The 26,722-nt window shown below is 34.5% G+C and overlaps 3 protein-coding genes, 2 non-coding genes and 1 pseudogene across 6 annotated transcripts; 1 reads left to right on the top strand and 5 right to left on the bottom strand.

The window, feature by feature from the left end:
• Nucleotides 1-3,687: 3,687 nt before the first annotated feature.
• Nucleotides 3,688-5,087, bottom strand: LOC111442581 (annotated as a pseudogene).
• Nucleotides 5,088-11,766: 6,679 nt separating this feature from the next.
• Nucleotides 11,767-12,324, bottom strand: LOC111442585 (defensin-like protein 1). The gene is made up of 2 exons (XM_023079995.1): nucleotides 12,224-12,324; nucleotides 11,767-12,089 (listed from the first exon to the last, which is right to left on the bottom strand). Exons 1-2 carry the CDS (start codon nucleotides 12,300-12,302, stop codon nucleotides 11,914-11,916), a joined length of 255 nt encoding a protein of 84 aa, XP_022935763.1. The 5' UTR covers nucleotides 12,303-12,324; the 3' UTR covers nucleotides 11,767-11,913.
• Nucleotides 12,325-13,939: 1,615 nt separating this feature from the next.
• Nucleotides 13,940-14,011, top strand: TRNAQ-CUG. The gene has a single exon. It is a non-coding gene; the product is annotated as a tRNA-Gln (tRNA).
• Nucleotides 14,012-14,381: 370 nt separating this feature from the next.
• Nucleotides 14,382-14,453, bottom strand: TRNAQ-CUG. Its single transcript has one exon. It is a non-coding gene; the product is annotated as a tRNA-Gln (tRNA).
• Nucleotides 14,454-15,907: 1,454 nt separating this feature from the next.
• Nucleotides 15,908-17,490, bottom strand: LOC111442582. Its single transcript, XM_023079991.1, has 2 exons — nucleotides 16,782-17,490; nucleotides 15,908-16,714 (listed from the first exon to the last, which is right to left on the bottom strand). Exons 1-2 carry the CDS (start codon nucleotides 17,190-17,192, stop codon nucleotides 16,250-16,252), a joined length of 876 nt encoding a protein of 291 aa, XP_022935759.1. The 5' UTR covers nucleotides 17,193-17,490; the 3' UTR covers nucleotides 15,908-16,249.
• Nucleotides 17,491-21,657: 4,167 nt separating this feature from the next.
• On the bottom strand, nucleotides 21,658-26,456 carry LOC111442580 (PAP-specific phosphatase HAL2-like). Of its 2 annotated transcripts, XR_002710323.1 has the most exons (4): nucleotides 26,019-26,456; nucleotides 23,835-24,516; nucleotides 23,299-23,652; nucleotides 21,658-21,805 (listed from the first exon to the last, which is right to left on the bottom strand). XR_002710323.1 is itself a non-coding variant. In XM_023079990.1 (3 exons), the coding sequence occupies exons 1-3, from the start codon at nucleotides 26,170-26,172 to the stop codon at nucleotides 23,349-23,351; spliced, it is 1,140 nt and encodes a 379-aa protein (XP_022935758.1). In that variant the 5' UTR covers nucleotides 26,173-26,456; the 3' UTR covers nucleotides 23,214-23,348. The 2 variants fall into 2 exon arrangements, 1 of the variants encoding a protein (XP_022935758.1); XM_023079990.1 differs by lacking the exon at nucleotides 21,658-21,805 and having other exon boundaries at nucleotides 23,214-23,652.
• Between the last annotated feature and the right edge of the window lie 266 nt (nucleotides 26,457-26,722).

Below are 26,722 nucleotides of genomic sequence, written 5' to 3'. Positions count from 1 at the left end.
CATAAATTTTGAAGAAAAAACAAAAGCATTATTTTCTTTATTCATGTGTCTTCTATGTCACCACAAATTCACAACCAATTTCCTTCCTAGAAAAGGCAACTTGTTGTCTTCACACATGGTTGGTGACATTATTTTACAGTGGCCACATTGCAAATTTTAATTTCTTTTATTCATTCTTTTTTATAAAAACGTCGAAAACTCCACGACATAACGTGTTAAATTAAAACTGTATGCAAATCTAGTATATATATATATATATATATATAATTATTTCTATATACGAGCAAGTTATAAAAGTTGTCTAAGAATATAATTTCTTTATTTTTAAGTGATAAATTCAATTTCTCGATGTTATTTATAGAATTATTAAGAAAAAATAATAATAGTTGAACAAATACATTAATATTCTAATTTAACTTAAAACGTGTATTTCTAACTAGACGTTTGAATTTTTTTATCATATTTAAAAAAAAATTATTGTTAATTGCTATAAGAAATTTAAATTTGAAAATTGTTATGTAATAAATTTAATTTTTTTTATACCTTATATGGTAAAAATAAATTATAGAATAGATTTTTTTTGTCTAAATATTTTATTTTATTGAAATAAAAATATGTTTGTTAATTATGATTGATATTTTATAATTAATTAATAAATAATATCAATAATAAGAAAATTTATTAAAAATGAATAAGTTAGAATTTTATTATTAAAAAATATTGAATTTCATTTTTCGTGTTCGTTGTCATTCCTAAATGTTACCCGTTGTAATAACATGAACGTTTTGTCATTTCAAATATCAGAGTAACCATGACCGTTATACGCTCAACTGATAACAACAGTGATTCAAAGATTAAAATCGAGTTTTTTTTTTTTTTTAATTTTGGGTATTTTATTATACAATCTTAAAAAAAAGCGAGGAGAGACTATAATTTGAATTAACCCGGATTTAAAAAATTAAAAAAGTTTGTAAATATTAAGTATTTAAAAAGCATAAATAAATAAAAATCAAGGATGTTGTGTTTAAAATTAAATGGCATTTTTGCCCTCAACGGAGCCGAGGAAAGAAGGAAGAAGATTTTGAGCGGCGAGGAAAGAAGCAAACCAGTGGGCCGACAGTTTGGGCCGACGCTGAAGGGTATGCAGGTCCATATACAAAAAGCCCAAACCTTGTGCCGTTCCCATCGATCCACTCCAAGTTATCCATTAAGGACCATACAAAGTTTGTGCCGTCAACCTCACGATTTTAACTGGCTCATGGCGATATATAACGTGTCAAAGCGGATAATATGTGCTAGCGGTGGATTTGAGCTATTACGAATGGTATCAGGTCTAGTCATCAAACGGGGCATTGGTCGGAGTAGGGATAGACCCTCTCTATAGTAGACTCGTTTTAAAACTCTGAAATCAACGACGATACGTAATGGGAAAAACAGACAATATCTATTAGCAGTGGGCTTGAACTGTTATAACTTTAGATGAACGAAGTCCTTACTCAGCAAAATAAGGCAGACGAGTATACCATTGAAGATTTTTATGACTTCCTCAATTTTGAATAGTATATGAGTAGAGCGAGAGCGAGAGCAATGATCCTTGATCACCCGGAACTAAAAGAAACAAAGCCTCGCTTTCGTAGTTATTAAACACGCCTATCCCAATTGCTTACCAATTGAATATGATAGTTGTATTAGCTAGCAGCAAAATAATTGGTCCACCATGAACTTCACATCAAATGGGTACCCCTACAATCCAAAGGGTGCTACCCCTATATTTTTGGGCTCTAGTGCCTCTAAATCATTAAAAAAAAATTAAATTTTTTTTTTGTATCGAATAGGTTCGAGAAGCTAAAAAATTGAGGGGGAATGGGAGAGGTCGGACAAAACATGCGTTGCACGTGGGGGTGGACGAAGAGAGATGACTTAATGCAATTATGGTCCCATCCCAACCAAACCACGCATGCCCTTACATCATGTTTTGAATTTCGATGTTCGTAATATATTTTAATGTAATATAGTTGGTTTGAGGTTTAGAGTCGAAAAGTTTGAAACGGGTATGATTTATGTTCGTAAAGAAGTTGTAACCTAAACATGTCAGTTGGAGAAGGGAACGAAGCATTTTTTACAAGAGTGTGGAATCCTCTCACTAATAGACGCATTTTAAAACCGTAAGGCTAACGACGATACGTAACGGGTCAAAACGAACAATTGGGTCAGGTTTATAAAAAGTAGTTTTCAAAGGGTTTGCTTAATTAATTAATCGATAAAAATGTGGTGGATAAACACGAAATTTTTTTTATTTTTTTTATTATATTTATGGGGAAAAAAGGCAATTTCTTGTGGCCTTAAAAGTCCATGGAATATATCTCAATGTCCAAATCAAATGAAAATGGCATCCACCCATCTCTTTGATTTTGTTATTTTGGATCTAATTCTTTTATTTCCAAGTCCTTCCAATTTTGCTTATTTCATCTTCATAATCATTTCAATTTTTGTTTATTTCTTTAATATGACCCGATAACCCGATCAACTCGGACTACTGAAGGTTAAAAAATTCAAATCGATTTACAGGTTGACATTTTCTTGTCGAGTAACCTAACCCACTAGAAAATAGGATTATAATCCAACCCAATTCTACCCTACTTGTAAGATTATAATGAAGATCAACATCAGTGATACGCTGTGAACGGTGAATGTTTGATATTTGAGATTTTAGTTATTAATGTAACATGTACGATGGATATTTTTGTCGAGTCAACCCCACCAACCTGAAAATAGGATTATAATGCAACCCAATTCTACCCTACTTATAAGATTATAACCAAGATTAAGAATATTTGATGTTTGAGATTTTAGTTATTTATGTAACATATACGATGGATAAGTAAGATTTTTTTAAATAATTAAAAAAAACCGAAGAATCTGACAACGTAACCCAACCAGAAAATCGAGGGTTCACTTGGGTTGGGTTTCAATCTCTATTAGGGTTGATCGAGTCACCAACCCAACCAACTCGATAAGAACCCAATTCAACCCAATATTTGGTCCGATAGTTTTATCGGAAGATTAAATTAGAAAAATATTAAATAAATAAAAAAGCTTAAACTTCATTTTCTAAGATAAAATGGTTACATTTCATTTTTGGATGATAAGTCAAATTTTGTGGGCCTAAAAGGATTCAAACGTATGCACCATACAACATTTTAAATCTTTAATAATTGATGTTACTTCTAAATGGAATGATTCCCTCCACTTAAAATAATTATAATATTAATTTAACTGAAACTCGAACGCGGTTTGGATTCAGTAGCATTTTTGTCAATAAAATTTTAATCTCGACATTTTAATTTTGAAATTTGAGTTCCGTAGTATCGTCAATTGAACGTTAGTTTTAAAAATGATAATGGGTCAACGACCAACCTTAATTATTATGAAAATTAAGAATATTTACTCGAGAAAAAAAGCTTTTTATATATATTTTTAAAATATTAATTTCATAATATTAGGATGGAGCGGCACGGGTTAAATGGACATCTCTCTTGTCATTCCTATCTATTCTTCGGGTAAGGTGGAAAAATTACACGTCATGTCTTATTCATTTAATTACGTTCGAATCGGTAAATATAATTAAATAATATAAACGATATAATATATTAATTCTTTCATATCTTTATATACACATAAAACATGTATATGAATACAAACATATATAATCTTCAAACCCCAATAAAAAAAAAAACACAATTAGGGTTATGTCAATCTAGTTCTTTACACATTAAAATCCCCGAAATTTTAAGAATATTTTCCCTAAATATCAAATCAGCTGTATATTTTAGGTAACCTTATCATCTTTTTAAACTAATTTTGTAGATTTGTGTGTTATGAATACCAATTTGTCTCCGGCAATTCGATCGCCGGCCGGAATATCCCGTCGCCTACTATACAACCTTGCATTGTCTGATGCTGCAGCGGCGGTAATTGGCTGAGAAGAGCGGCGATCGGGTTGTTGTCGTCAACACCGCCACCGTTCATCAACTGTAATCTCTTGCTCAATGGTTGGTCGTTGGCTGACTGATACTCTTCCTCGTCCCATGATGAAGTTGGTTGCAGCCGCCGTTTCGTCGGAAGAGATAAAGAAGCTAATTCAGAATACATGTTACGGTTCATCGCCGCTGCGGTCGTCGTCGCCGTCTGTTGGTTGTAGCCGTGGATTGTTATGGATGGAGGAATTAGGTCACTCATATAACTAAAGCAATCTTTGAGCTCATGATCTACTCCCGGTTTGTTGGAGATTGTTTTTTTATAAATCCGACATAAAACCCAATCATCCAGCTGAAGAACACAATCAAAATTTGTTTTTGATTATGAATTTGAAAAAAAAAATTCAAAATTGAAAAAGATTCCAACTTTATGCTCCAAATTCATACCCTCATTGAGCTTTTTTTACTGCCGATATAGAACTCCGGTGGGTTATTGTTCCCACCGTCGGGTTTGTTATCGGCGAGACGATATTCATGCATGATCCAATTGGTTTTGATCCCTTTTGGTGGCTTTCCGCCGTAGAAAACCAAAGCCTTCTTCACACCAACTTTCCGATTCCCTTCCGATAAAGCAATCACCGGCTTATCGGTTCCAGTTGCCTTCCAATACCCCGATGTTGCCGCACGATTCGGCCGTGCTCCGTTCGGATACTTCCCCATAGCAAGCCTTAGCTGAAATTTTCAACACAAAATTAATCATAATAATTATAACAACCCATATATTTAAAATTATTTTTTTGAAAGATTAATTAGGAAAATTTGACTAAAAAAACCCAATTTTAGCCGGAGATGGAATATTCCGGCGAAAAACCCACCTGGAAGCTCCCAAGGATCGTACTTGTAGAGGTCAACTTCGGCGATGATGGCCACCGGCAAGGGCAGAGAAGTGGCCTTTTTCTTGAGATAGTGAACCACCAGCTCTTCGTCGGTCGGGTGGAACCGGAATCCCGGCGGCAGATTCGGCCGGTCTGAATCGATCGCCGGCGCCGGCTTTGAACTCTCCATCCAACAACTTGCAAAAATTCCCAGGCTTTGTAAATTGGCCACAGAAATATTTATAAAAAAAGAAAAAAAAACACGAAAATATCAAAATTTTCCCTTTTTTAATTATTTTTTTTTCAATTAATTTATATTCGAGAATCATTGGTGGGGGAATAATCAAGTACATATGTTACATCGGAAGCTCTTTAAAATAACCGAATAGAAATTTACCACGTCGCCAAAGCTAGAGCTGAATTTACCATAATAGCCCTATGTATTGCGATAATGAGGGCTGATGCGAACTGGAATATGAGACGTTGATGAGTCGACACGTGTAATTCGAAAATGGAGAGATGACACGTGGGATGAAGCTAGACAACAAAATAAAGGATAAGGTGGGACCCGCGAGCCGCGGATGACGTCGGAAAATAATAATAATAATAATAAAGGGTTACGCTTCAGATGTCATGGTGTTGAAGGCCAATTTTTCAAACAAATATTTATGAATAAAGAAATTAGGTGGGCCATTTCTGTTTTTTTTTTTAATTTTATTTTAAAATATGAGTTCAGACGGTGAAACTGGCGGTAATACATAATAGGCCAAAGGGATAATATATGCTACCAGTGGTCTTAGGTTGTTACAAATTGTATCAGAACCAAACATCGGGCGGTGTGCTAGCGAGAACGCTGACTCCCAAAGGGTGGTTGTGAGATGTCATCTGGGTTGAGAGGGGAACGAAACATTTCTTATAAGGATACGAAAATATCTTCCTAACAGACACATTTTAGAACCATGAGGCTGATGATAATACGTAACGAGCCGATTACAATTTTGTTATTATTATTTTAATATTTTGGCACCAATAACATGAACAACCTTTCTTGAAATTCAAGCAATTCCTAGGATTCACAAAAGTCACTTCCGTCCACAATTTTCTCACCATTTACCTTTTTTTATAATTTTATATTCTCCGTTTACATAAATTATTCAAAATATTCATCATCACCGAATTTTTATTCGTAAAATCATCATTCCGATATCGATTGAGAAAATTAGACATATGAACTTGTACGATGCTAATATAGACTAAGATAGTTGTAGCTGTTTCAATTCAATTTTAATTGATTGGTCGTTTTCTTTATGTGATGGTCGATTCAAATAATAAAAACTAAAATGAAAAGATTTTACATTGAATGTCGAATATCGAGTCGAACCGAGCAGCTTAATCGAACGGGATAAAGATAGATCGAGGGAGAGAATAAAGTTTATAAACATATATGAAGGGATGTAAATAATGGGGAATTCTTGTAATCAAAATTGGGGTCCCACTCATTTCCTAGATTGCTATCAAGTCCTTGTCTTATCACTATCTTCTCTCTTTACTTTCTTTCAATTTATTTCATTTTATTATACTCGTGGAGGGACGTGTAAATCTCTTTCTAATAAACATGTTTTAAAAAATTTGAACAATAGTTCGAGAGAGAGAAAGCTCAAAGAAGACAATATCTGCTAGCGGTGGGTCTGGACCGTTACAAATGATATTAGAGTCAGACACTAGGAGGTTGTTCCTCGAAGGGGGTAGACACGAGGCGGTGTGCCAGTAGAGACATTAGGCCTCGAAGGGAGGTGTATTTGGTGGGGGTCTCACATCGATTGGAGAAAAGAATGAGTGTCAGCAAGGACGCTCTACCCTGAAGCGGGTGGATTGTGAGAATATTGTTCTCGTTGTGCTTTCCCTCAAAGTTTTTAAAATGCATACGTTAGAGAGAGATTTCCACACCGTTTGTTAATGAGATACATATCTCTTAGATCCTCTTGTACTAAGATAGATAAAGTTTATCTTTATTAATCATCCCCATAGCTAACCAAATTAAGATTGCATCTTTAATTAAACATTAATCCAACAAATAGTGGGTCCCACTCACTTAAATCCAATCCTTCATACAATATGAAAGGAAATAAAAAATAAATAAAAATATATAATTTATTTTTTATCTCGAAGTAGGGTCGGATAAAATTGGATTATAATTCTATGCTCGAGTTGATCGAGTTGACCCAGCTAAAAAACTTTCAACTGAATCGACCTAAATTTTCAAATATTTAAAAATTCGACCCAACCCAAGCAAGAAAAAAAAAATCTAACACAGTCAAACCCATCCTAGTTTGGTTTGGATAGTCTAGATTGGTCGAGTTCTCGAATCATATATATATAATTAAAAAAAAACAATTGAGAGATTAAATATATGTATTATATAATTATATCGTAAGAAAAATGTAGTTCGTAAAAATTTATTATAAATTCGAGTCAGTTCGATTCATCCCAATTAAGTTTTTGGAAAACCCAGTCCAAATAAGTTCATAACTCGGTTGTACGAGTTGAGTTGATCGAATTTGTTCTAATATTTGAAATTTAAAATGTCATTTCATATGAATAAAATGTCACCACGTGTTAATTCTCTTCGACGCTTTGTTTAACCTCTAAACAACCATTAGACCCCGGTCTAAAATTTAATCATTGAAAAAAATAATTATTTAGAATATGATTAAAAATCTTGGGCCACAATTAAATGTGAGAAGAAACTTTAATCTAAAATCAATAATGAAAAAATACTTTTTAGTGAAAAGACAAGACTTTGATCTATAATTAAATGTCTTAATAATATATAGAATTTAAATTTAGAATTAAATTTGATATTTTTCAATGTAGAATTATATCCAAAAGAAAAACCTCACTCACCAAAACTTTTAGTAATGTTGCTCGACAAAACGTCGTTGAAACATTGTTGTTCTTTTGACGATGAACCGTTTCAATACAATAAGCTAAAGTGACCTTTACGCTTGATTTTTCTGGTACGTAGGGTCAACGCCCTAACGTTTTTTTTTTTTTTTTATAATCATTGTCTTAATTTAATAAGAATGTTAAAAAAAATCCAATGACCCGAAAAATTCAATCCAACCAACCCAAACGGTACCGTTTGAGTTAAATTCAAATAAATAAAATTTTTGTGAATTGAACTGGTTCATGCTTTCTCTAAAACTAGATTGAGAGTTGAATCAAACCTAATTTTACAATGCTGGATTTGCGCGGGAAGTCCTTCTAAGATCTTTGCAAACTTTTCCAAATAAAGTTAATTTAACCGATGAGTTCCAACCAAGAGCTGGTTAGAAGAATGAATAACTCTTAGATCGAATTTGGAATTTATGATTTGGGTTTTAGGCTGCAGTCTTGTAGTCAGTGGATGGGAGGTCTTCCATTCCGTCCTTCATTTCTTCTTGTCTTGTTTTCTCCTCGTTTACGGGCATGGCCTATACTTGAGTCGGAAATGGGATGTCGCGTATCCGCTGAGATATTGGACCCCTATGGTATCTCGTACACATTTCGACGATTGGCCGTTCGTTCCTCATTACCGAGTTCAATAAATCCATAGGGTCAGTTCGACTATTTGGTCAGTACGAATGAGTGGTTGTGCAGCATGCTTCGGAGGAGATTGACCCTTTATTGGGATCTAGTCCATGAAAGACCTCATTCGATTTCACTCGGTAAAGCAGCTGGATGAGAATCAGGTCAAGCTAGAGGAATTGTATGAGGCGGAAGCTCCACGTACGGTTGTCACTCTTAGATACCAAGACGACTCACTCCATAAATTAACTTGATCAAAACTAATCCAATGAAGCAGTCTAACATTAAATCTAAAGCAAGGTTTAAAAAAAGAATAACACCAAAATAGTTTCGGAAAAACATAAAGTTTTTGTATTCAACAATGATTTTAAACTTAAATATTACACGTCTTCAAACCAAACAAAACAGAGTGATAATTCAAATATAATGGTAATTCAAATACTAACAATCAAACAAAATATGACATGACATAAACAGTGTTAAACTAATATATCTCCAAATCACTTTCTAATGTCACGTAGTATTTATTGTCACTTGTAATTGTTGGTTCCAATACATATTATTTATTTTATTTAATTCTAATTTCATAACTATTTTTCATTTATTTATTTTCTAACCACTCTTTCGTATAATTAAATATTTAAAAATAAATAAATAGACCAACTAACACACCCAAACTACTGAACAACTTTGACTTTATATGAAGACTTTTCAAAAATTCTTTGGTCATACACAACGGCTTATTAAAGTCTTGAAGAACAAGCAATGCAATCAACAACCGACTGCGCCATAAGCCGGTCAACGAAGCCACCTACAAATTTGGTCAACCCCTTTGACAATTCCAACCTTCCTTAAATACTCCATCAAAACCCACTTTTCTCCACTAAATTCCATCTGGGTTTTGATCCAACGCTCCAGAAATGCCTACAATTTTCCAGTCTCAGCCCCAGCCTGATCGGAGGCCCTCCCTCGCCGCCGCCGCCGGCAGAGAACCCAGCCGGAGTATTAGATCCACTTGCAGGAGCTTTAGTTTTAGTGGGATGGTTAGGAGTGGCCGGAATGTGATGACGGCTGGTGGAGATAAGTTCCGGCGGAATCAAGGGAGGAGAGAGGTTTTGAGAAGGGCGTTGATGCCTCCCACCCGGAAACCCACTCTCCGGTGGCTGAATTTCCGTCCAACTCCTAGTCGGCTTTCCAATATGTCTATGGCGGAAGCTTAATTTTTGTTTTTGTTTTTTTTTTTTTTTCTTTTTGGGTTATTTTTTGATTCATATACGACAAATTTCTTCGATTTTCTTTGAATGTCTGACGATCTGTGAATGATTTAGTTCTTAATATTTGGAGTGAAATTTCCGAATTCTTTCTTGTTCTTGTAAGTCTTGAACGTGTAATCAGAGTAACTTAAGTGTCGAACAAATGTATATTTTGTTTGAAGGTTTCAGAGAAGGAGTCGAACCTTTAATTAAAGGGAGGTTGTTCGAAAGCTCTAAAGAAATAGGTCTCACGGAAGGCTTTATTGACTATTTTTTAGAGGAGTTACAGTAAAACTGTAACAACACAACACAGTCACACCGCTAGCAAGATATTGTTCTCTTTGAACTTTTATTTTCGGGCTTCATCTCAAGATTTTTAAAATACCTATGTTGGTCAATTATGCGTTTTTCCATATCTAAGGTCTAAAAAGCGTTTTTATTATTCCAGGAATATCAAAAGAAGACAAAACATATTTGGCTTGTCTGTAAAAAAAAGATAAGAACGTAGATTTGCTTGAAGGGGTTTGCAAATACCTGTTTTACATCTTTGACCAAGCATAGAGCCTTTAATTCGATAGTTGGGAATACCGTAGCAAAACAATTTCGTCTGATGATTTGTTAGAATCATCAGTATTTGTGATATCAATATCTTGGTTTGTGATAACAATATCTTGATTTGTGATATCAATATCTTGATCTTCAGAGTTCAAATTGTCGGAAAAAATTACGACACATTTGGCTTTTCTTGAACGAATTTGATGATTTTATGCCGTCTTTTTTTTGTCTTCTTTTTTTTCTTCTTCTTCTTTCTCTCGGCGTTCTATCTCGTCGATTAATTCGTATACCATCGAGGAACTTCTTTATGGATTTCTCTTAGTCCAATCAAGAGATATCTACACCCTTAAGAAGGAAGCTTCGTTCTCCTCTCCAACTGACGTGGGATCTCACAATCCACCCTGAACAACATAAAAAATTTATGGTTGTGTTCATTATCTGATAGGAGTTATTTCAGTTGAAAATTTTACCACCCGAACAATATAGTTGAGTTTAAAAAATGTTGAATCCAACTTAATTCAAACTACTCTATCCGTGATAATATAAATTCATAGAATTATATTCTTACCATTTAAAAAGTATATTTAGTCTTAGAATTTTTTTTAATTTTATGTTTAATAAATTATCGAAGGATTTTAGATATAAATTAAAAAATTTATGGACATTATATCCTATAAATTAGCTATTTAAAAAAAAAAAAATGTCAGAGATTTATATTTAATACCAAATAGAAATTTTTTAATTTTTTTTATATATTTTCAAAGTTAAAAAATTTAACTAAATTTATAATTTAATATTTTCAAAATATAAGTTAACATATTTATTTTTTTATTTAGTTCATTGAATTTAAAAGGTCGAATTATATTCCATTGAGGTTATAATATTTTAATTAATCAAAGTCGAATTGTTTTATTTTAAAACATTTATTTTATTTTTTTATAATTTAATTCTTTTTTTAAAAAATAAAATAAAATAGTTCTCACACAATGCGTGGAAATTAGAAAATGATAAACATATACGTGTCCACTTTGGATAAATAAATACTGATATAAACAAATTTGGATCTACTAAACTTCCAACACGACCATTGACTAAATGAATGGATAATATTAAAAAAATCTCGCTAGTAGATATTGTCTTTCTTGGCTCGTTATGTATCGCCGTCAGTGTCTCACGATTATTAAAACACGCTTACTAGGAATAAGTTTTCACACTCTTATAAGAAATGTTTCGTTCCCTTCTCCAACTTATGTGGAATCTTATATACGGGTTTCTGCACAAAAAATGTCAATGCGCGAACCGACCCAAATTTTACATTTTTTTAAAAGTCAACCCAACCCAAACAAAAAAAAATTAAGTAATCTAGATTAGTCGAGTTCTCGAGTCATATAAATACCTTTAACTATATGTAAGTTGAAAAAAATCTACTTATTAAGACATGAACGCTCGTCCAAATTACAAAAACGCGTGTATATAACTCAACTGATTAATACGTGTATTCTCGATCGAAATATTAAACGTTTAAATAAAGTCGAAGAAGAAGAAACAACATTATATTTATTGCATACGACAACACGCTTCGTAATTAAAAACATACACATAGATCGCTTCAAACACACATAAGTAAGTAAGTAACCAAGCTTTTATTCTTAGAAGGTTGATGATATGGAGATAATCATAAGGTCTTCAACAGTTGAAGTAGCAAAAACAAGCCCTTCCAGGAAATTGGGCATGGCAAGCTCCATGTTTGGCACCTTCCCAATTCTTGCATTGTCGATCGCAATGGCTCGTGTTCCCGCACCACCCTGACCACGTCTTGCTCCGCCTCTCGCACACCTTTGCCTCCACCACCCCAAGCCTCCCTGTACCCACCATGTCGTAGAAATAAAAACAAAAATTATGTTAACAAAGAACCGCTTCTATCTGTTTACGTTCTTGTTCTGACATCTCATCTCAAAAAAATAGCGAAGAGACAGTGAAAAATAGCGTAGATTACCGTTCATGGAAAGCATGAGGGCGAAGAGGAAGAGGAAAGCAACAGCCATCTTAGCAGAGCTGGCCAAAGCCTTTGCCATTGTTCTTGTGTTTGAAGTTCTTGATGAAATTTGTGCTTGCAAATCCATACCTATTTATAGGCAGCATGATTATATTTTATATTACCCAAAATTCCAAAGCTTATCCTTTAAATTATTTTATTTTATTCAAAAATTACAATATTGTCCTCGAGCGTTTATAAATGTTTCAAAATTATTTTTGAAGTACGAATATTTAGATATAAAAAGCTTGATGGTTTGAACTCATTCTATCACTGTTGGACTAAAAAAAACGACTTTTGACTGCACAACATTAGAGATGTTCACGGGATGAGACAAGACAGAGAAGTCTTCCCCCTATTCCCATTCCCGTCACCTATTTCATTCTCTGTTCCAGTGAAATTCTCCATTTATTTTTGCGGAGATCAAAGCGGTATTGGGCGAGGATGTGAAGTATAATCTCGTCCTCGATCCCATTTATCTAATAGAAAAAAATGTTCTCCTCCTTCCCGCGTTCTTCGTTTAAATGGGAGATAGATATTTCCACACGATATATTCTCTATCTACTAATTAGACTGAACATTGTCCGTTGACATATAGATCATTCTAAGACCGAAATGGCTACCCATTTCTTCCTCATTTATTACACTTTGAAATTAATTTGTAGTTTGAAAAATTGAAAGCCCATATATAAAACAATGACCTTGTAGCTCATGATAAACAAAACTACAAAAATACCAAAATTTAATTTAATTTTTCTAATTTCAATTTATGAATTTAAATCTCGAACACGATTTTAACTGGGTGAAGTACATTCAAATCCGACCTAAAAAAGTTATCTAATGTTAAATTTTCTTGTCCAGTGTAGACGTGGCTGTGTGAGTGGGTCGGTGTGAGAGATAGATTCAAAATCGGTACTTTAGGTCAAAAAGTCAAAGTCTACCAACCAACTACGTTCGAAATATAATATACAATTATTTTTCTTTCTTTTATTTTTTAATACAATATAGTCCATAATCATTAACATATGCGACCCGTAATAAAAATATCCTCAAATTTTATACTTATCTTAAAAATACCTTTAAATTTTTTAAAATTTCAATCGAGTAGATTAAGTTCTCTTCATTAATACCCCCACTGATTCTCGTGGGTTAGATACTTTCTTAGTCCTCATGGTTAAGTTTGACGAGCCCGACAATGTAGAGTGCATCCGAGTATTACCAGCATCCAACATCCATCTATTGATAGATAGACAAATTATAGAAACGTCTTTTTTTAGAATTGTGTTCGATCATAGTTTGGTTCATTTGGGCAAACTCAAACTTTTGTTGGAGTGTTTTATCGGGAAGAACATTTTAATTCTTAATCAAATTATTATAAAAATAATATTGACACAAAAAATTGTTACGAGCATAATTCTCCTAAGCTAAAAAACAAATGATTATCAAATATGGTCTTAACTTTTCGAGTGGTCGAAGTTAATTTTAGGTTTTTTTTATTAAAAATATATTTAATTTCAAAGTAGATTAAAATTAATTCCAAAATAATTTATGAGAATTTTAATAAATTCATGAAAATTATTAACACAGTTTTATCAAATTGCTGGGTGAATTCTAAATTTTAAAACTAGAAGTGCATATTACTATCTTTAACTTTAATGGAAAAATTGTAAACAAAAAGGTCCTATGGTCTAGTGGTTAGGACATTGGACTCTGAATCCAGTAACCCGAGTTCAAATCTCGGTAGGACCTTTTTTTTATCCCTTTTTTTTTATTGGATAATTTCTTTTTATTTTAATTACCCATTCTTTCCATATCATAGCTAAATTATCCTTCTTTTTTATTATTATTTTTTTTTCCTTTTTCCCCTCTAATTTTTGTTAATATATTTTCCTTTTATTTCTATTATTTCAATTATCCTTTTTTTTTCTATTTTCTTTTATTTTTCATCCCTTTTTTTTCCCTTTCCCCTCTATTTTTTGTTAATATATTTTTATTTTATTTTCTTCCTCTCTTTCATTCAAATATTTGAAGGGCCTCAATTCGACCCATTATGATCTGGAAAGAAGAGATAATTAAAAGAAAGGGAATAAATTATCCAAAAAATGAGAGGAAAAAAAAAAGGTCCTACCGAGATTTGAACTCGGGTTACTGGATTCAGAGTCCAATGTCCTAACCACTAGACCATAGGACCTTGTTACTTTCAGTTTTAAATTATACTATATATTTTCTAAAATATTTACATTGAAATAATTTTAACAAATCAACAGCCCCATTGAAATAATTTCTAACTCCAACAGATATTTAAGCCTAAATAATATATAATCCATTTTATTAATAGGAAAACGAGAGTCGTATTTTAAAATTAAACACCAAACCCAAAAAACAAGTTTAGACACGTCAAACATCTCAAAACCTACGAGGAAAATGATATTTTAGAAAAATTGAGTACACCTTTGATTGTAGGCCACGAGAAGAACGGAAAACAAAACGTCAAGTCAATTCAGATCTTTATCATATAAAGTGCCAAAAAAATGTTAATGTCATATGGATGAATACATCTCTAACCATGGTCCGACCTCATTACACGTTCCATAGTGCTTAAAACATCGTCGATGTCAACAAATTTCTTTAAGAAGTGTTCAATGATTAAGTATATCTATCAGAACTCAATACTACTTTTAAAATTAATACATATAGGAACGTCAAAGGGTAAAGTTGTCATTTCACTAAAAAAAAAGTGAAAAAAAAATGGAAGTAAAATATGTATTTATTTTAATTTATATGATATTAAAAATGAATAATATGTGGATAGAAATTGGTAGTAATGGATACATTTGAGCATCAAAATTATATGATAGTGATTTGACCAAAGACCCCACTCCCTCACTCATCTTTATTATTCATACATTTATTTATGCATATTTATATCTCATTTCTATAAATACCCACCCCCTTTGTCCTTCTTATTTATTATTTCTTTAATTAATCACTCACCATTCTTTTCTTTTTATACAATTTCATTCGTTTCTTTTTATACAATTTTTGTGGATTATTTTGCTTCCATGTAAATATCTCGACCCCCTCGATACTGCGTCATAACCTCCGCTCGCACACCTCTTTCTTATGAGCGGGAGATAAGGACCAAAGCGGATAATATTTACTAGTCGTGGGTTTGAGTCGTTGTACAGACCCAATTATCTGGCTCTAGGTCAAATGGGTCTACGGGCTAAGTGGAGAAAAAAAAGGGATTTCTCCGGTACCTAAAACATTATTATTACTCTTACGACCCCTGACCCCTTCCCCTGTTCCCGCCTACGTATATGGGATATTTTAAGAAGTGAACATCTTTCTTAAAAGGTGAGGTGATTTCACTATGGAAAGAATAAGAGACCAGGAACCGACAATAAGCTCTGAAAAGACAGATTGCCCATTTTTTCTTTAATCTCGAGAGAAGTACGATCGGAGGCTAATTCAAACCCTTCGGGTAAAATGGAACAACCCCCACATTCAAACCACTCATCTTCTCATTCGCAAGAACTTGTTTCGATTGCATATCATAAGGAATTCGAACAACTGCTTCAAATACTTCAAGTATACCGCTTGTGGAACCTCGATATCCACGGGCTTATTCGAGCAAATCGAAGAGAATCGAACACCCTCAACATTAAAATTCAATAGTAGTCTAGCTCATCTGCATTATTATTCAAGACAACTCATCATAATCCAATCAAGCTAACCACACAAAGGAAAAGACATAAATACCCCCCAAAAATCATAATCCAAGGGCTAAAAAATATAAAAGAAAAATCAGCATAATTATATATTTATATTTCCATTAAACCTTTTGGGTCTGCTTCGCCTACCCAAATTACAACTACACCCTATTAATTACTTTATGATTAAAATTACGAGATTTTTTTTTATTTTTCTCTCTCAATTTAAAAAAAAAAAAAAAAAAAGCTGACGGGGCAATGAGATTATGCCAGGTCAGCATCTCCAGTCCAATCGGACCTCGCCAAACCCCACAAAGTGATGAAGTGGCTTCGTAAACGACACGATGTGGCTGCTGACCATGAAGGCCGTTACACCCTCCGAGACTCTAATATTCTCCATCTTCAATTCTTGCAACCTTCGCACGTACTCCGGCACGTGCAGTAGGTCCCACACAACCCCGGTCCCACCCGGTTTCAACACTCTAACTAATTCTCCGACAACTCTCATTCGCTCCGCCGCCGCCTCCGCCGTACGCGGCCCATGCTCCTTCCCAATCGTGTGAACAAACACACCGGAAACCACCACGTCGAAGTAGTTATCCCCAAACGGCAGCCGTCTAACATCGCCTTCTCGACACGTGACATACTCTCCCACACCCTCCATCTTCGCCGTTCGAAGCGTCGACAACGTCGTCCGTTTGCTCCGATCCAACCCCACAACCCGACCCGAACTCCCTTCCTGTTCAGAAACGAAAGATTAAATTTACTGTATAACCCATCAAGTTTTGTGGTAATTTAATTTTTACCTTCTTGAGCTGTGTCGCAACGGCGTTGAGAAGAATGCCGCGGCCGCAGCCGAGGTCGAGGGCGTGCTTGACAGTTGACCAATCGGAGACGGCGTTAACCATACGGAGAGCCATTTCGTAGTGGAGAGGGAGGGAGGAGTAGAAGATGTTCGCGGCGGCGAAGAAGAGGCAGAAGGCGGAGATGGCAGTGACGCAGCCGGTGAATCCGACGGCGAAACGGGCGGAAGCGCCAGAGAACATAATCTCGAAGAAAGAACAGATGAATTCGAAGTAAGAAAGGTAAAAAAGGGAAAGCGCAGTAAAAAACACAGCATGAAGAAGAAGAAACACTATGGTCTGCCATTGATCTACTCCATAGATCGCATAGATCTGAGTCCAATCCCGGCCGGAACTGTTCATCGTTTTACCCATTTTTCCCCAATTTCAGCCCTAAAAAACCCAGAAAAACAGAATCAAACCGACCCAGAACAGGATTCAGAGATCTGAATCAAAACCCATTTCAGAATCCACAAAATGTTCATGAATCTCTCAGATCAGATCCATCGGAATGGGGGATTTGAAGAGCGCCATTTGAAATGGGTGGTTCAAATGAACATCGGAATCTGGAACAAAAAAGGAATAAACAATCAGGAAAAGGAAATTGACGCGGTTTTGTCAGATGGGTTTTGCTTTAAACAACAAATTGATTTGGGAATTTTGACGACGAAAAATTCTCACTCGCAGTTTGGGAGTGGGGATGAGTCTATAAAGGAAAAGGGGGGGAGGGGGGGAGTGGGGGTGACCGGTTCAGCCGGTGACTGGAATTTTTCGTACGAAAAGTCCAAGCACAAGAGGGGCCAATTTGAAAATTGGAAAAAATAATTATTAAAAAAATTTGGAAACATGGAAATTTTGTAATAAGTCAATTATTTTAAAATTTATAAACCAAATTAAATAATTAAATAAATAAAAATTAATTTTTTTTAAATGAGTTGATAAGATAATTAGGTGGGTTCATGTTGAAAATGTACTTTGATTCAAAATTTGTGGGGGGAATTAATTAATTTATTTATTATTATTATTCTAAATTTGCACCAAACAAAAGAAAGGAAATAAAACTATTATTTTTAAGGGGGAAAAAAAAGGCTAAACTATGGGTATTATTTTTTTAATCTTATTTTATAAAAGTTTTAGCGTTATTAATTGAGTATAATCAAAATACCTCAATGTTCATTTATTGCTAAATAAATATGAAAATTATTTAAGCAAAATATGATTTTTAAATTTAAAATTTTCGAACAACTCCAAATTTTTTGGACCCACTCGAAATTTTGAATTGGTTATGTTGGTGATTCGAACAACTCAGTAAAATTCACAACTCAACCCAACCCAACCGATTTTTGGGTCGAATTGGGTTGGGTTTTTTTTGTTTTTTTATACATAATTATTTCAAAAATTCTATTTATCCACTACAAATGTTACATTAATAACTAAAATCTCAGATATCAAACAGTAACAAGTCACAGTGACTCAGGACTATTGGTAACAAACGTCAAATATTCTTAATTTTCATAATAATCTTTAAAATAGAGTTAGGTTGTAACCCTATTTTTGTGTTGGTCGGATCGACTAAAAAAAATAGACACAAATTATAAATTTTCAAAAAATTCAATTCAACCTAAACGAAAAATAAAAATTTAACCCAACTCACAATGAATAAGTAATATTGGTCAGGTCAACCTATTTTTATTGGTTGAGTCGACTCAAAAAAAAATAGACGTAAATTTTAAAATTTCCAAAAATTCAATTAAAATAAAAATATGTTTTTCCTTAACTATTTAATAAAACCTTTATATCATTTCAAAATTTAAATAAATTTTCAATATTAAATACTAAAATAGACTTAAAAATTCTATATTTTTATTACTAAAAAAAAATATCGTTCTCTTTGTACTATGCTTTCATCTAATCCATGTCGTTAAATATCGTTCTCAAAGTGTTAGACGTGACGTGTTTATTAGCTTATTATAATTTTTTTTTTAATAATATTTAGATTGAACAAAAAGAATGGCCTTAAAAAAAAGATAGCGCAAATCATGGGGTGTGACCCATGTGAGGGACGTACAGTGGGTCCCATTAATTTAGATTTTTATTTTTTTATTATTTATTATTATTAAAAGCAAATTTAGATTTTGAAACTCAAAAATTAATTTCATTTTCATGCTTTGCCTAATTGCTCCCTTCCCATCACACTCTTAGTCAAATGTTTCTCTCTTTTTTTTTTTCTTTTTTAAGCAATGTGTTTTACTATTATGCCCCTAACTTTTGTTTACTTTAAAACGAGAAATTACGTAATGTTTTCGAGGGTATTTTTGTAATTTTATCATTCCACCGACTCAATCTACTCGAATTGTAGTTTTGAAAGTAAAGTTCATTGAAATTATACGTTTATTGAGAATTATTATGATTCATTATATTACAGCAACCATCTAATTTTCACACCATTGATTTGACTTTTTTTATATTCGTACGTTAAAAGATTAAAGTGGACTCGTTTGTCGGATGAGTCTGGTTAGAACATTCTTTAGATTTAACTCAATTACTACCGTGGTAAGATAAATTTTTACTTTTAATAAAAATAAAATATTAATTCTGAAAATATCTATTTATTTATTTTTAATTTGTAATTAAAATTTATCCTACCATTTCTATATAAAAGTTATTTTATAAATATGATTAAAATTTATTTTAAAAGTGGTGGAAGAATATATAATAAAAAAAATTAAGAAATTAAATAAATATAGGTATATATAATTGTATGGTAAGCAAAAATATATATTTTATAATTAATAATAAACCAATTCATAATATTTTTATCTATTTTAACTCAGATCGATCATTAAATTTATTTAAAAACTCTTAAAAGCGGAACATGTGCTACTTCTGCTTCAACGATTATAATGTTTTAACGATCATAATGTTTTATACCGAATCAACTTTTAAAAGTAAAAAAATTAAAATAAAAAAAAACTTTAAAAAAGTATTTATTATTCAATAATATTTTATTTAATAGTTAAAACTAATTTCCCAATTTGAAGAAGATTCCCTCTTTTCTAAAGGTAGATTGGTTAGAGCATGCCTATTTAATTTGTACCAAAATTAGAAGTAATTCAATAAATATTATTTTAAAAAATTATATTTATTCACGCTATATTAATAACTAAAATCTCATAAATTTCAAATATCAATCATTTACAAGTCACAACGCGAAGAACTTTACCGGGGCTTGACATGCCGCGAATCCTCTTGAAAGAGAAGGGTGTCTTTGGAAACGCGGACACAGGTGGTGCATGGTTGTCGTTAGCTCGTGCTGTAAGGTGTTGGGTTAAGTCTTGCAATGAGCGCAACCCTCGTGTTTAGTTGCCAACCGTTGAGGTTGGAACCCTGAGCAGATTGCCGGTGATAAGTCGGAGGAAGGTGAGGATGATGTCAAGTCATCATGCCCCTTATGTCCTGGACGACACATGTGCTACAATGGTCGGGACAAAGGGTCATGATCCCGCGAGGGTGAGCTAACTCCAAAAATCTGTCCTCAGTTTGGATTGTAGGCTGCAACTCGCCTGCACGAAACATCATTAACATTGGTTAAAAATATTATTTTAAAAAAATAGGGTTGAAGTTGTAACAAAAATATTATTTTAAAATAATAGGGTCGAAGTTGTAACTCTATTTTCAGGTTTATCGTGTCTCAGTTTCTAAAAATTTAACCCAACCCTGAATCGAAAATAAATTTAACGTGTTGAATTGGATTAGATAGTCCAAATAGATCGGGTTATCGAGTCATTCTGACATTGGAAAAATGGGAAGGAAAAGGTAAGTATTTATTTTTATTTTTATATTTACTTTTGTTTTTTTATAATAGCGTGTGGGTCCCACTTACTGATAGAAAGTGGGCCCCAAGAATTCGGGAAAGCGACCAAGCGGATCCGTCCGATCGTAACCTTTCGTGGACCAATTAAAAACACCGACTTGCCACGTCGTTTTTTAATTTTAATTTAAAGATAAGGTTTGGGCCCCAAAATTTAAATTAAAAAAAAAAAATCAAAATTTAATGCAATATCTGGATAATCCGCCACGTGGAGGTAACATAGACTAAATTTGAAAATTCATAAAGTAAAATTTTAATTTAAGATAATAAATATATAATATTATAATATTTAAAATATATAATAGGAGTTCAAATATGTGATCGTGGAAGCTTCCCTTTCATCTAGAAAATTTTTGAAAAATTAGTATTACAAATAACAAATAAAATTATTAACTTTAAAGTCAAATTTTTCAAAATTTAAATAACAAATAAAATTATATATATTTATTTATTTATTTATTTAAGTTTGAACGTATTAAATATTTAGTTAAATTACAAATTTACTCAGGCAACTTTGAAATTTGGGTTGGTTTACTCCATAATTTTCAAAATTGCAAACTTAGTCCCTTAGCTTTAATATTTTAAATCTGAGATGGAAAGTTTAAAGTAAGTTCCATCAGACATAAAATCTTTAAAAAAAAATTAAATTCAAATATAATTGAACAAAGATAGAATCAAATATAATTGAGCCTTGCTCTGGTAGAACCTGGTGAACCGGTTAAAATTCAATACTGATGGGGAAGCAAGACTTTCACGATGGCATTTCTGATCTCATTCGTATTCCGATAGAAGAAAGAAGGGTTCAGTCTCATAAAGCAAGACCTCTTTCTGAACCGCTCCGTGGGGACTTTTTTTTAGCATTTGCTTACTTCTTAAAGTCAGGATTTACACTGATCTTTCTCCTTCAAAAGAAAGTGTTTCAAGTCAAGACTCCAACAATCGAAGAATGAGCCAAAGAGCCTGAATCTAACTAGTTGATAGAGTCTGATTCAAAGAGTTTTTTCCACATTTGGGCAGTCGCAACTATAAAGGGCAGGGCGGTAAGCTCTCTATCTATCAACAACAGGAGGGCTGTTCTCCTTTGTCAACGCTATTAAGAACTAGGGCAAGCGGAATTCTGTAGACGGTGGAAGAGCCAGAAGAGGCTCGGTCATTTGACGAAAATAGATAGAACGAACAACAAAACTTCAAAACAGCCTTTTTTTTTTGTACACCTCACGTGCATCACATACACAAGTGCTCTTTAGAACCGTACAATAAGGTCACCCATAACACAGCTCTCCCCCTTAAGCTATCTTAGCCCTAGGCCGCGCTATTCAATAATATATATATATAAAAAGAAGTCAAATCAAGCAAGGAAGAAAAATCCCATCTTTCAACCCACAAGAATCCAAGCCAAATTTCCTTAATAAATACAGAAATGGGTGAGTAGGCCATAATGCAACATTTCAATACTATAAACTAAAGATGCAGCGTATAATTAATGACTGATTTGATTAAATTTGGCTAACTCTGTGTTTTATACTCGCAAAGTCAACAAAGGCATTAAAGTTTTGCCTTCAACAAGCAAATCTACCTAACCCATAAAGGATTATACACACACCTAAGACCATACTTGTTTGATTAATCATACTTTTCAAACTTCCCGTCATATCATTTTTTATAATTATTATTGTGTTGACGGTCAAAGTTTTCAACGGTAATTGCTCAAGCCCACAGCTAGCAGATATTGTCCGTTTTGGCCCGTTACGTATTGCCGTCAGCCTCACAGTTTTAAAACAAATCTTAAAATTGTGAGGCTGACGGCGATACGAAATGGGTAAAAGCGGATAAAATCTATCAGCAGTGGGCTCGGGCTGTTACAAATAGTATATTAGGAGATCTCACATCAGTTGGAGAAAGGAACGAAGCTGTGATGTCCCACATTGGTTGGGGAGAGGAACAAAACTCCATTTATAAGGGTGTGGAAACCTTCTCCTAGCAAATGCGTTTTAAAGCCTTGAGAGGAAGCCCGAAAGGAAAAGCCTAAAGAGGACAATATCTACTAGCGGTGGACTCAAACGGTTACAAATAGTATAGTGTGAGATCCCACACCAGTTGAAGAGGAAAACAAAACATTCTTCACAAGTGTGTGGAGATCTCTCCATTTTAAAATTATGAGGCGAACGACAATACGTAACGGACTAAAGGAAACAATATCTACTAGTAGTGGGCTTGGACCATCAGACAAACCATATTGGGTTGTTCCAATGTGAAGATGGATCAGAGAAGGACAAGAAGAAGAAGACATAAGGATAATGTTGTTTTATAATGTATGATTAGTTGGTTACTTGGTCTGGGTGTTTTTAAATGAAGAAACATGTGTTAGTTTGGTTTTCCAGCTGAAAAAACAGGACAAGTTTTGGATGAGAATCTTTCTGCTTTGTTTCTTTCTGTATTAATATCAAATTCAGTATCTGTTCTACTGGAAAGTCATGTAGTAAAGAACAAATGCCAAGAACATTCATCACATTGCAGCCAGCCAATCAGAAGATATGAACAAACTTTATTCAAATGGCTCTATCAGACAAGAATTTAATAAGATGAATCAGTTTGGGTAGAAATAAGTACCTAATTGTGGCTAGTCAGTCGACTCGATCGATCGTTTGTCGGGAAAGCTTTTATAGACTGGAAGAATCCCAACTGGCATAGACTGCTCCAATGATTTTCTCATGTAAGATTGGCCCCGAGCAAACAACTATTCCCCGGTCGAGACCTTCTAAGTATATTCCCCTTGAGAAATCCAAGGGACGACCTCCTGCGTCTGTTACCACGCCTCCTGCTGCTTCTACAATGATAACACCAGCAGCATGGTCCCATATCTTCTCACGGTATCCTGTCCTTGCAAACTTCATGAAAATCTCGGCATCGCCTCGAGCTATGGCAGCATACTTTACCATGCTATAGACTCGTAACGGCTGCTTCCTGCCACGTAAGTGTAAATATGAAGAGAAGTTGTAACTAAAGCCAGGGGGCCTTCTTATACTAGTAGTGATCATAGTGACAAGCATAAGAATCCATTTTGAAGCAAAGCTCTTCACATGTTGTGCATAAAAAAAATTCATTAACTTCACCTAAAGTTTGGTAAAGTTCTTGTTGTTCTGTACCTAAGCCCGACACTGTGAGCCAGCCCTGCGGTGAACGAGTGGTTCGAGTTCCGCTTCTCCACAGGTTCACAGAAAGTTGCAAGTGCTGGGTCATCAATGGAAGAAACTCGAACAAGGCTAGCCGAGTTTGGCCATTCAAGCTTCTCATCGCCATGGACTAATGGCTGCATCCACGCCCCACCACAACTTCTCCTTGCATATATTACACAACCTTTTTCGAAGGTATCGGAACATGGTTGCGATGATTTCGGTGTCGCTGCCTTATAATGATAATCAAAACATTCCTTCTTCAATGGATAATTAGGACATCCAAGAACTCCAAGAACTACTTCACCATTTACAATCAAGGCCAAAGCAACGGCATATTGATCCCCACGAACAAAACCCAACGTTCCATCAACAGGGTCGAGCACCCAATGTCTTCCTGTCGGGCCACCAGTCGAATTGCACCGGCTTATAGCCTCGAGAATTTCAGAAGTTCCGAGTTCTCTAGGTGGACATTGAAGGCCATATCTTTGAGCTTCAGCTAAGCATTCATTTACAGTTTTTACCACAGCTGACAACAGAGTTCTTGAATCCGGCTTAGAAAGAGTTTGTACGTCCTCCTCAGCGACAATGGATACGTTTTTGCTTCCGAAGTATTCAGAAAGGATCCAGCTAACAGTTGCTTGTACACTCCAATCTGTTCATGAATTGACCAACCATATGAAAAACCGATAAACGGAACGAACGATAAAGGTCAAAAGAATCTGTTCATTAGCAAACATTTTCATTCATCTGTGAGATAAAATCTGCTCTACCACTGCACCTCTTGTAGCCACTCAAACTAATGCTACAGCCAAGCCATTAACAGAATCTTTATAGAGATCGAAAAGTACAGGAGATTTATTTGAATAATCGAAAGAATATGAAAGCCTAAGTTTGTAGACCACAACAATGGTTTTAAATTAAAAGGTCAAAAGAGTGACTGCACCATATTTGTAACAGCTCAAGCTCACAACTAGTAGATATTGTCCGCTTTGGCCCGTTATGTATCTCCGTTAGCCTCACAGTTTTAAAATGCGTTTACTAGGAACATGTTTCCGCACCCATAAGGAATGGTACGTTCCCCTCTCCAACCAATGTGGGATCTACAATCGACCCCCTTGGGGCCTAGTGTCCTCGCTGGCACATCGCTTGGTGTCTGGCTCTAATACCATTTGTAACAGCTCAAGGCCACCGTTAACAAATATTGTCCGCTTTGGCCCTTTACAATATCTATTAGTGGTGGGCTCATTCTGTTTCAAACGGTATCAGAGCCAGACATCGAGTGATGTGTCAGCGATGAAGTTGGCCCCAAGGAGGGTGGATTGTGAGATCCCACATCAGTTAGAGAAGGGAACAAAGCATTCCTCGTAAGGGTGTAGAAACCTCTCCCTACCAGACGCGTTTTAAAACCATAAGGCTAATGGCAATACGCAACGAGCTAAAGCAGACAATATCTACTAGCAGTGGGCTTGGGTTGTTACAATTTTAAACCCATCAAACGAAGAATAATAATAAATGCATAAACTAAGGAAGCATTCAACCAATGGTATGGGAATCAGCCTTTTAAACTATCAATATTCTTGACCAAGTTCATATACCAATTGCTCCCAATTCCTATTCATCATAACTGCATTTAAGATCATCAACAGCCTCACATGTTTCCATTTCTTAACAGTGTTCGATTCGATGCATCGACAAATCCCGTTGGATTTCCCATTTAGAATCATTTAGCAGCATGACTTAGAGACAGAGTTTGTGTGTTATCTTCCTCACAATACATCAATATAGAAGATTATACACAACTTATGAAGAACATCAGTCCAGATAAGAACAGGAAAGAATTGATGAACAAACAATGAAGAGATAACAAAAGAAAAATGGATGTTTAGAGGCAAACTACAGAGTACACTCCAACGAAATTAGAGGTCATAAAGTCATACACATTTGGCCTTTGGACAATGTGAGCAATGGCTGCATTAGTCTCTACTGTGTCTTCTTGATATCAATAAGTATTGAAAGCATTACATATTTTCAATTTCTTGCTCTTCCAAGCAGTAAAACAAACACATAAACAAAGCAAAATACAGTCAAGAGGCACATTCAGGACAAACCCCACCAAGGACAGCAAACATATTCAAAAGAAAATAAAAGGAATACCGGCAATCGTCACCGGAGAATCATCATCCTTGGCCATGACCTGGGCATTATCGGCCGAAACCAAGCCCTCTTGAACTCTCCGGCAAAGGGCACACGCCAAATGAACAACTCGAACCGCCATATCCAATTCCATCGAGAACTCTCCGTCCTCCATTGCAAAACCCAGATGTTAAAACGATGATTCTTGAAAACCCCAACAAAATCAGGAGGTGTTCATCGTTGTTGTAAGGATTGAAAACGTCGAGGGGTTTGGAGTGGGCATCGGCTTGGCGGTTGAATGGCATGTAGGGGTAATGGTAATGGGGCTAATTTGGGTTACTGCAATGGAAACGCTTCAGGTTTTGTGCAGTTTTGGTAGTCATAAAGACCACAGGTGTCACTTTCCCTGCATAGGGAATCGAAAATTTTGCCTCTTTTTCTTCGATTGTTTCTTGTTCATCGAAATCCTTTTTGGGTTCAAACTTGAAAGACAGAAGGTTCCAATTCTGAATTTAATTTGATTCCTTCCACGAATTTTTTTTCCCTCTGTTTCTTTTTTTCTTTTCAAGTCACTAATTCCGAGAATGATAATGGATTTTTAATCAAATAATATCAACCCGTACGAGGCTTTCTGGGAAGCCCAAAATAAAGTCAGGAGAGAGAGCTTAAGCTCAAGGGAGATAATATCATATCATTGGGGAGAGTCATTTATTAGTTTCCGGTTG

This window comes from Cucurbita moschata, unplaced genomic scaffold (assembly GCF_002738365.1).
Source record: "Cucurbita moschata cultivar Rifu unplaced genomic scaffold, Cmos_1.0 Cmo_Scf00005, whole genome shotgun sequence".
Classification (NCBI taxonomy): domain Eukaryota; kingdom Viridiplantae; phylum Streptophyta; class Magnoliopsida; order Cucurbitales; family Cucurbitaceae; genus Cucurbita; species Cucurbita moschata.
The sequence above is the reverse complement of the archived record's forward strand: the minus strand, read 5'-3'. Positions and strand labels throughout refer to the sequence as shown.

Bases quoted from the DNA above. Each gene is read 5' to 3' on its own strand.
- LOC111442585 (XM_023079995.1), bottom strand. From the start codon at position 12,302: ATGGCAAAGGCTTTGGCCAGCTCTGCTAAGATGGCTGTTGCTTTCCTC. The intron at 12,090-12,223 runs GTAATCTACGCT...TGGTGGGTACAG, and splicing joins CCTCATGCTTTCCATGAACG to GGAGGCTTGGGGTGGTGGAG.
- LOC111442582 (XM_023079991.1), bottom strand. From the start codon at position 17,192: ATGGGTAAAACGATGAACAGTTCCGGCCGGGATTGGACTCAGATCTAT. The intron at 16,715-16,781 runs GTAAAAATTAAA...GTTTCTGAACAG, and splicing joins TTGCGACACAGCTCAAGAAG to GAAGGGAGTTCGGGTCGGGT.
- LOC111442580 (XM_023079990.1), bottom strand. From the start codon at position 26,172: ATGGAGGACGGAGAGTTCTCGATGGAATTGGATATGGCGGTTCGAGTT. The intron at 24,517-26,018 runs GTATTCCTTTTA...ATTCATGAACAG, and splicing joins TTCTCCGGTGACGATTGCCG to ATTGGAGTGTACAAGCAACT. The intron at 23,653-23,834 runs GTACAGAACAAC...CTTACGTGGCAG, and splicing joins GCTCACAGTGTCGGGCTTAG to GAAGCAGCCGTTACGAGTCT.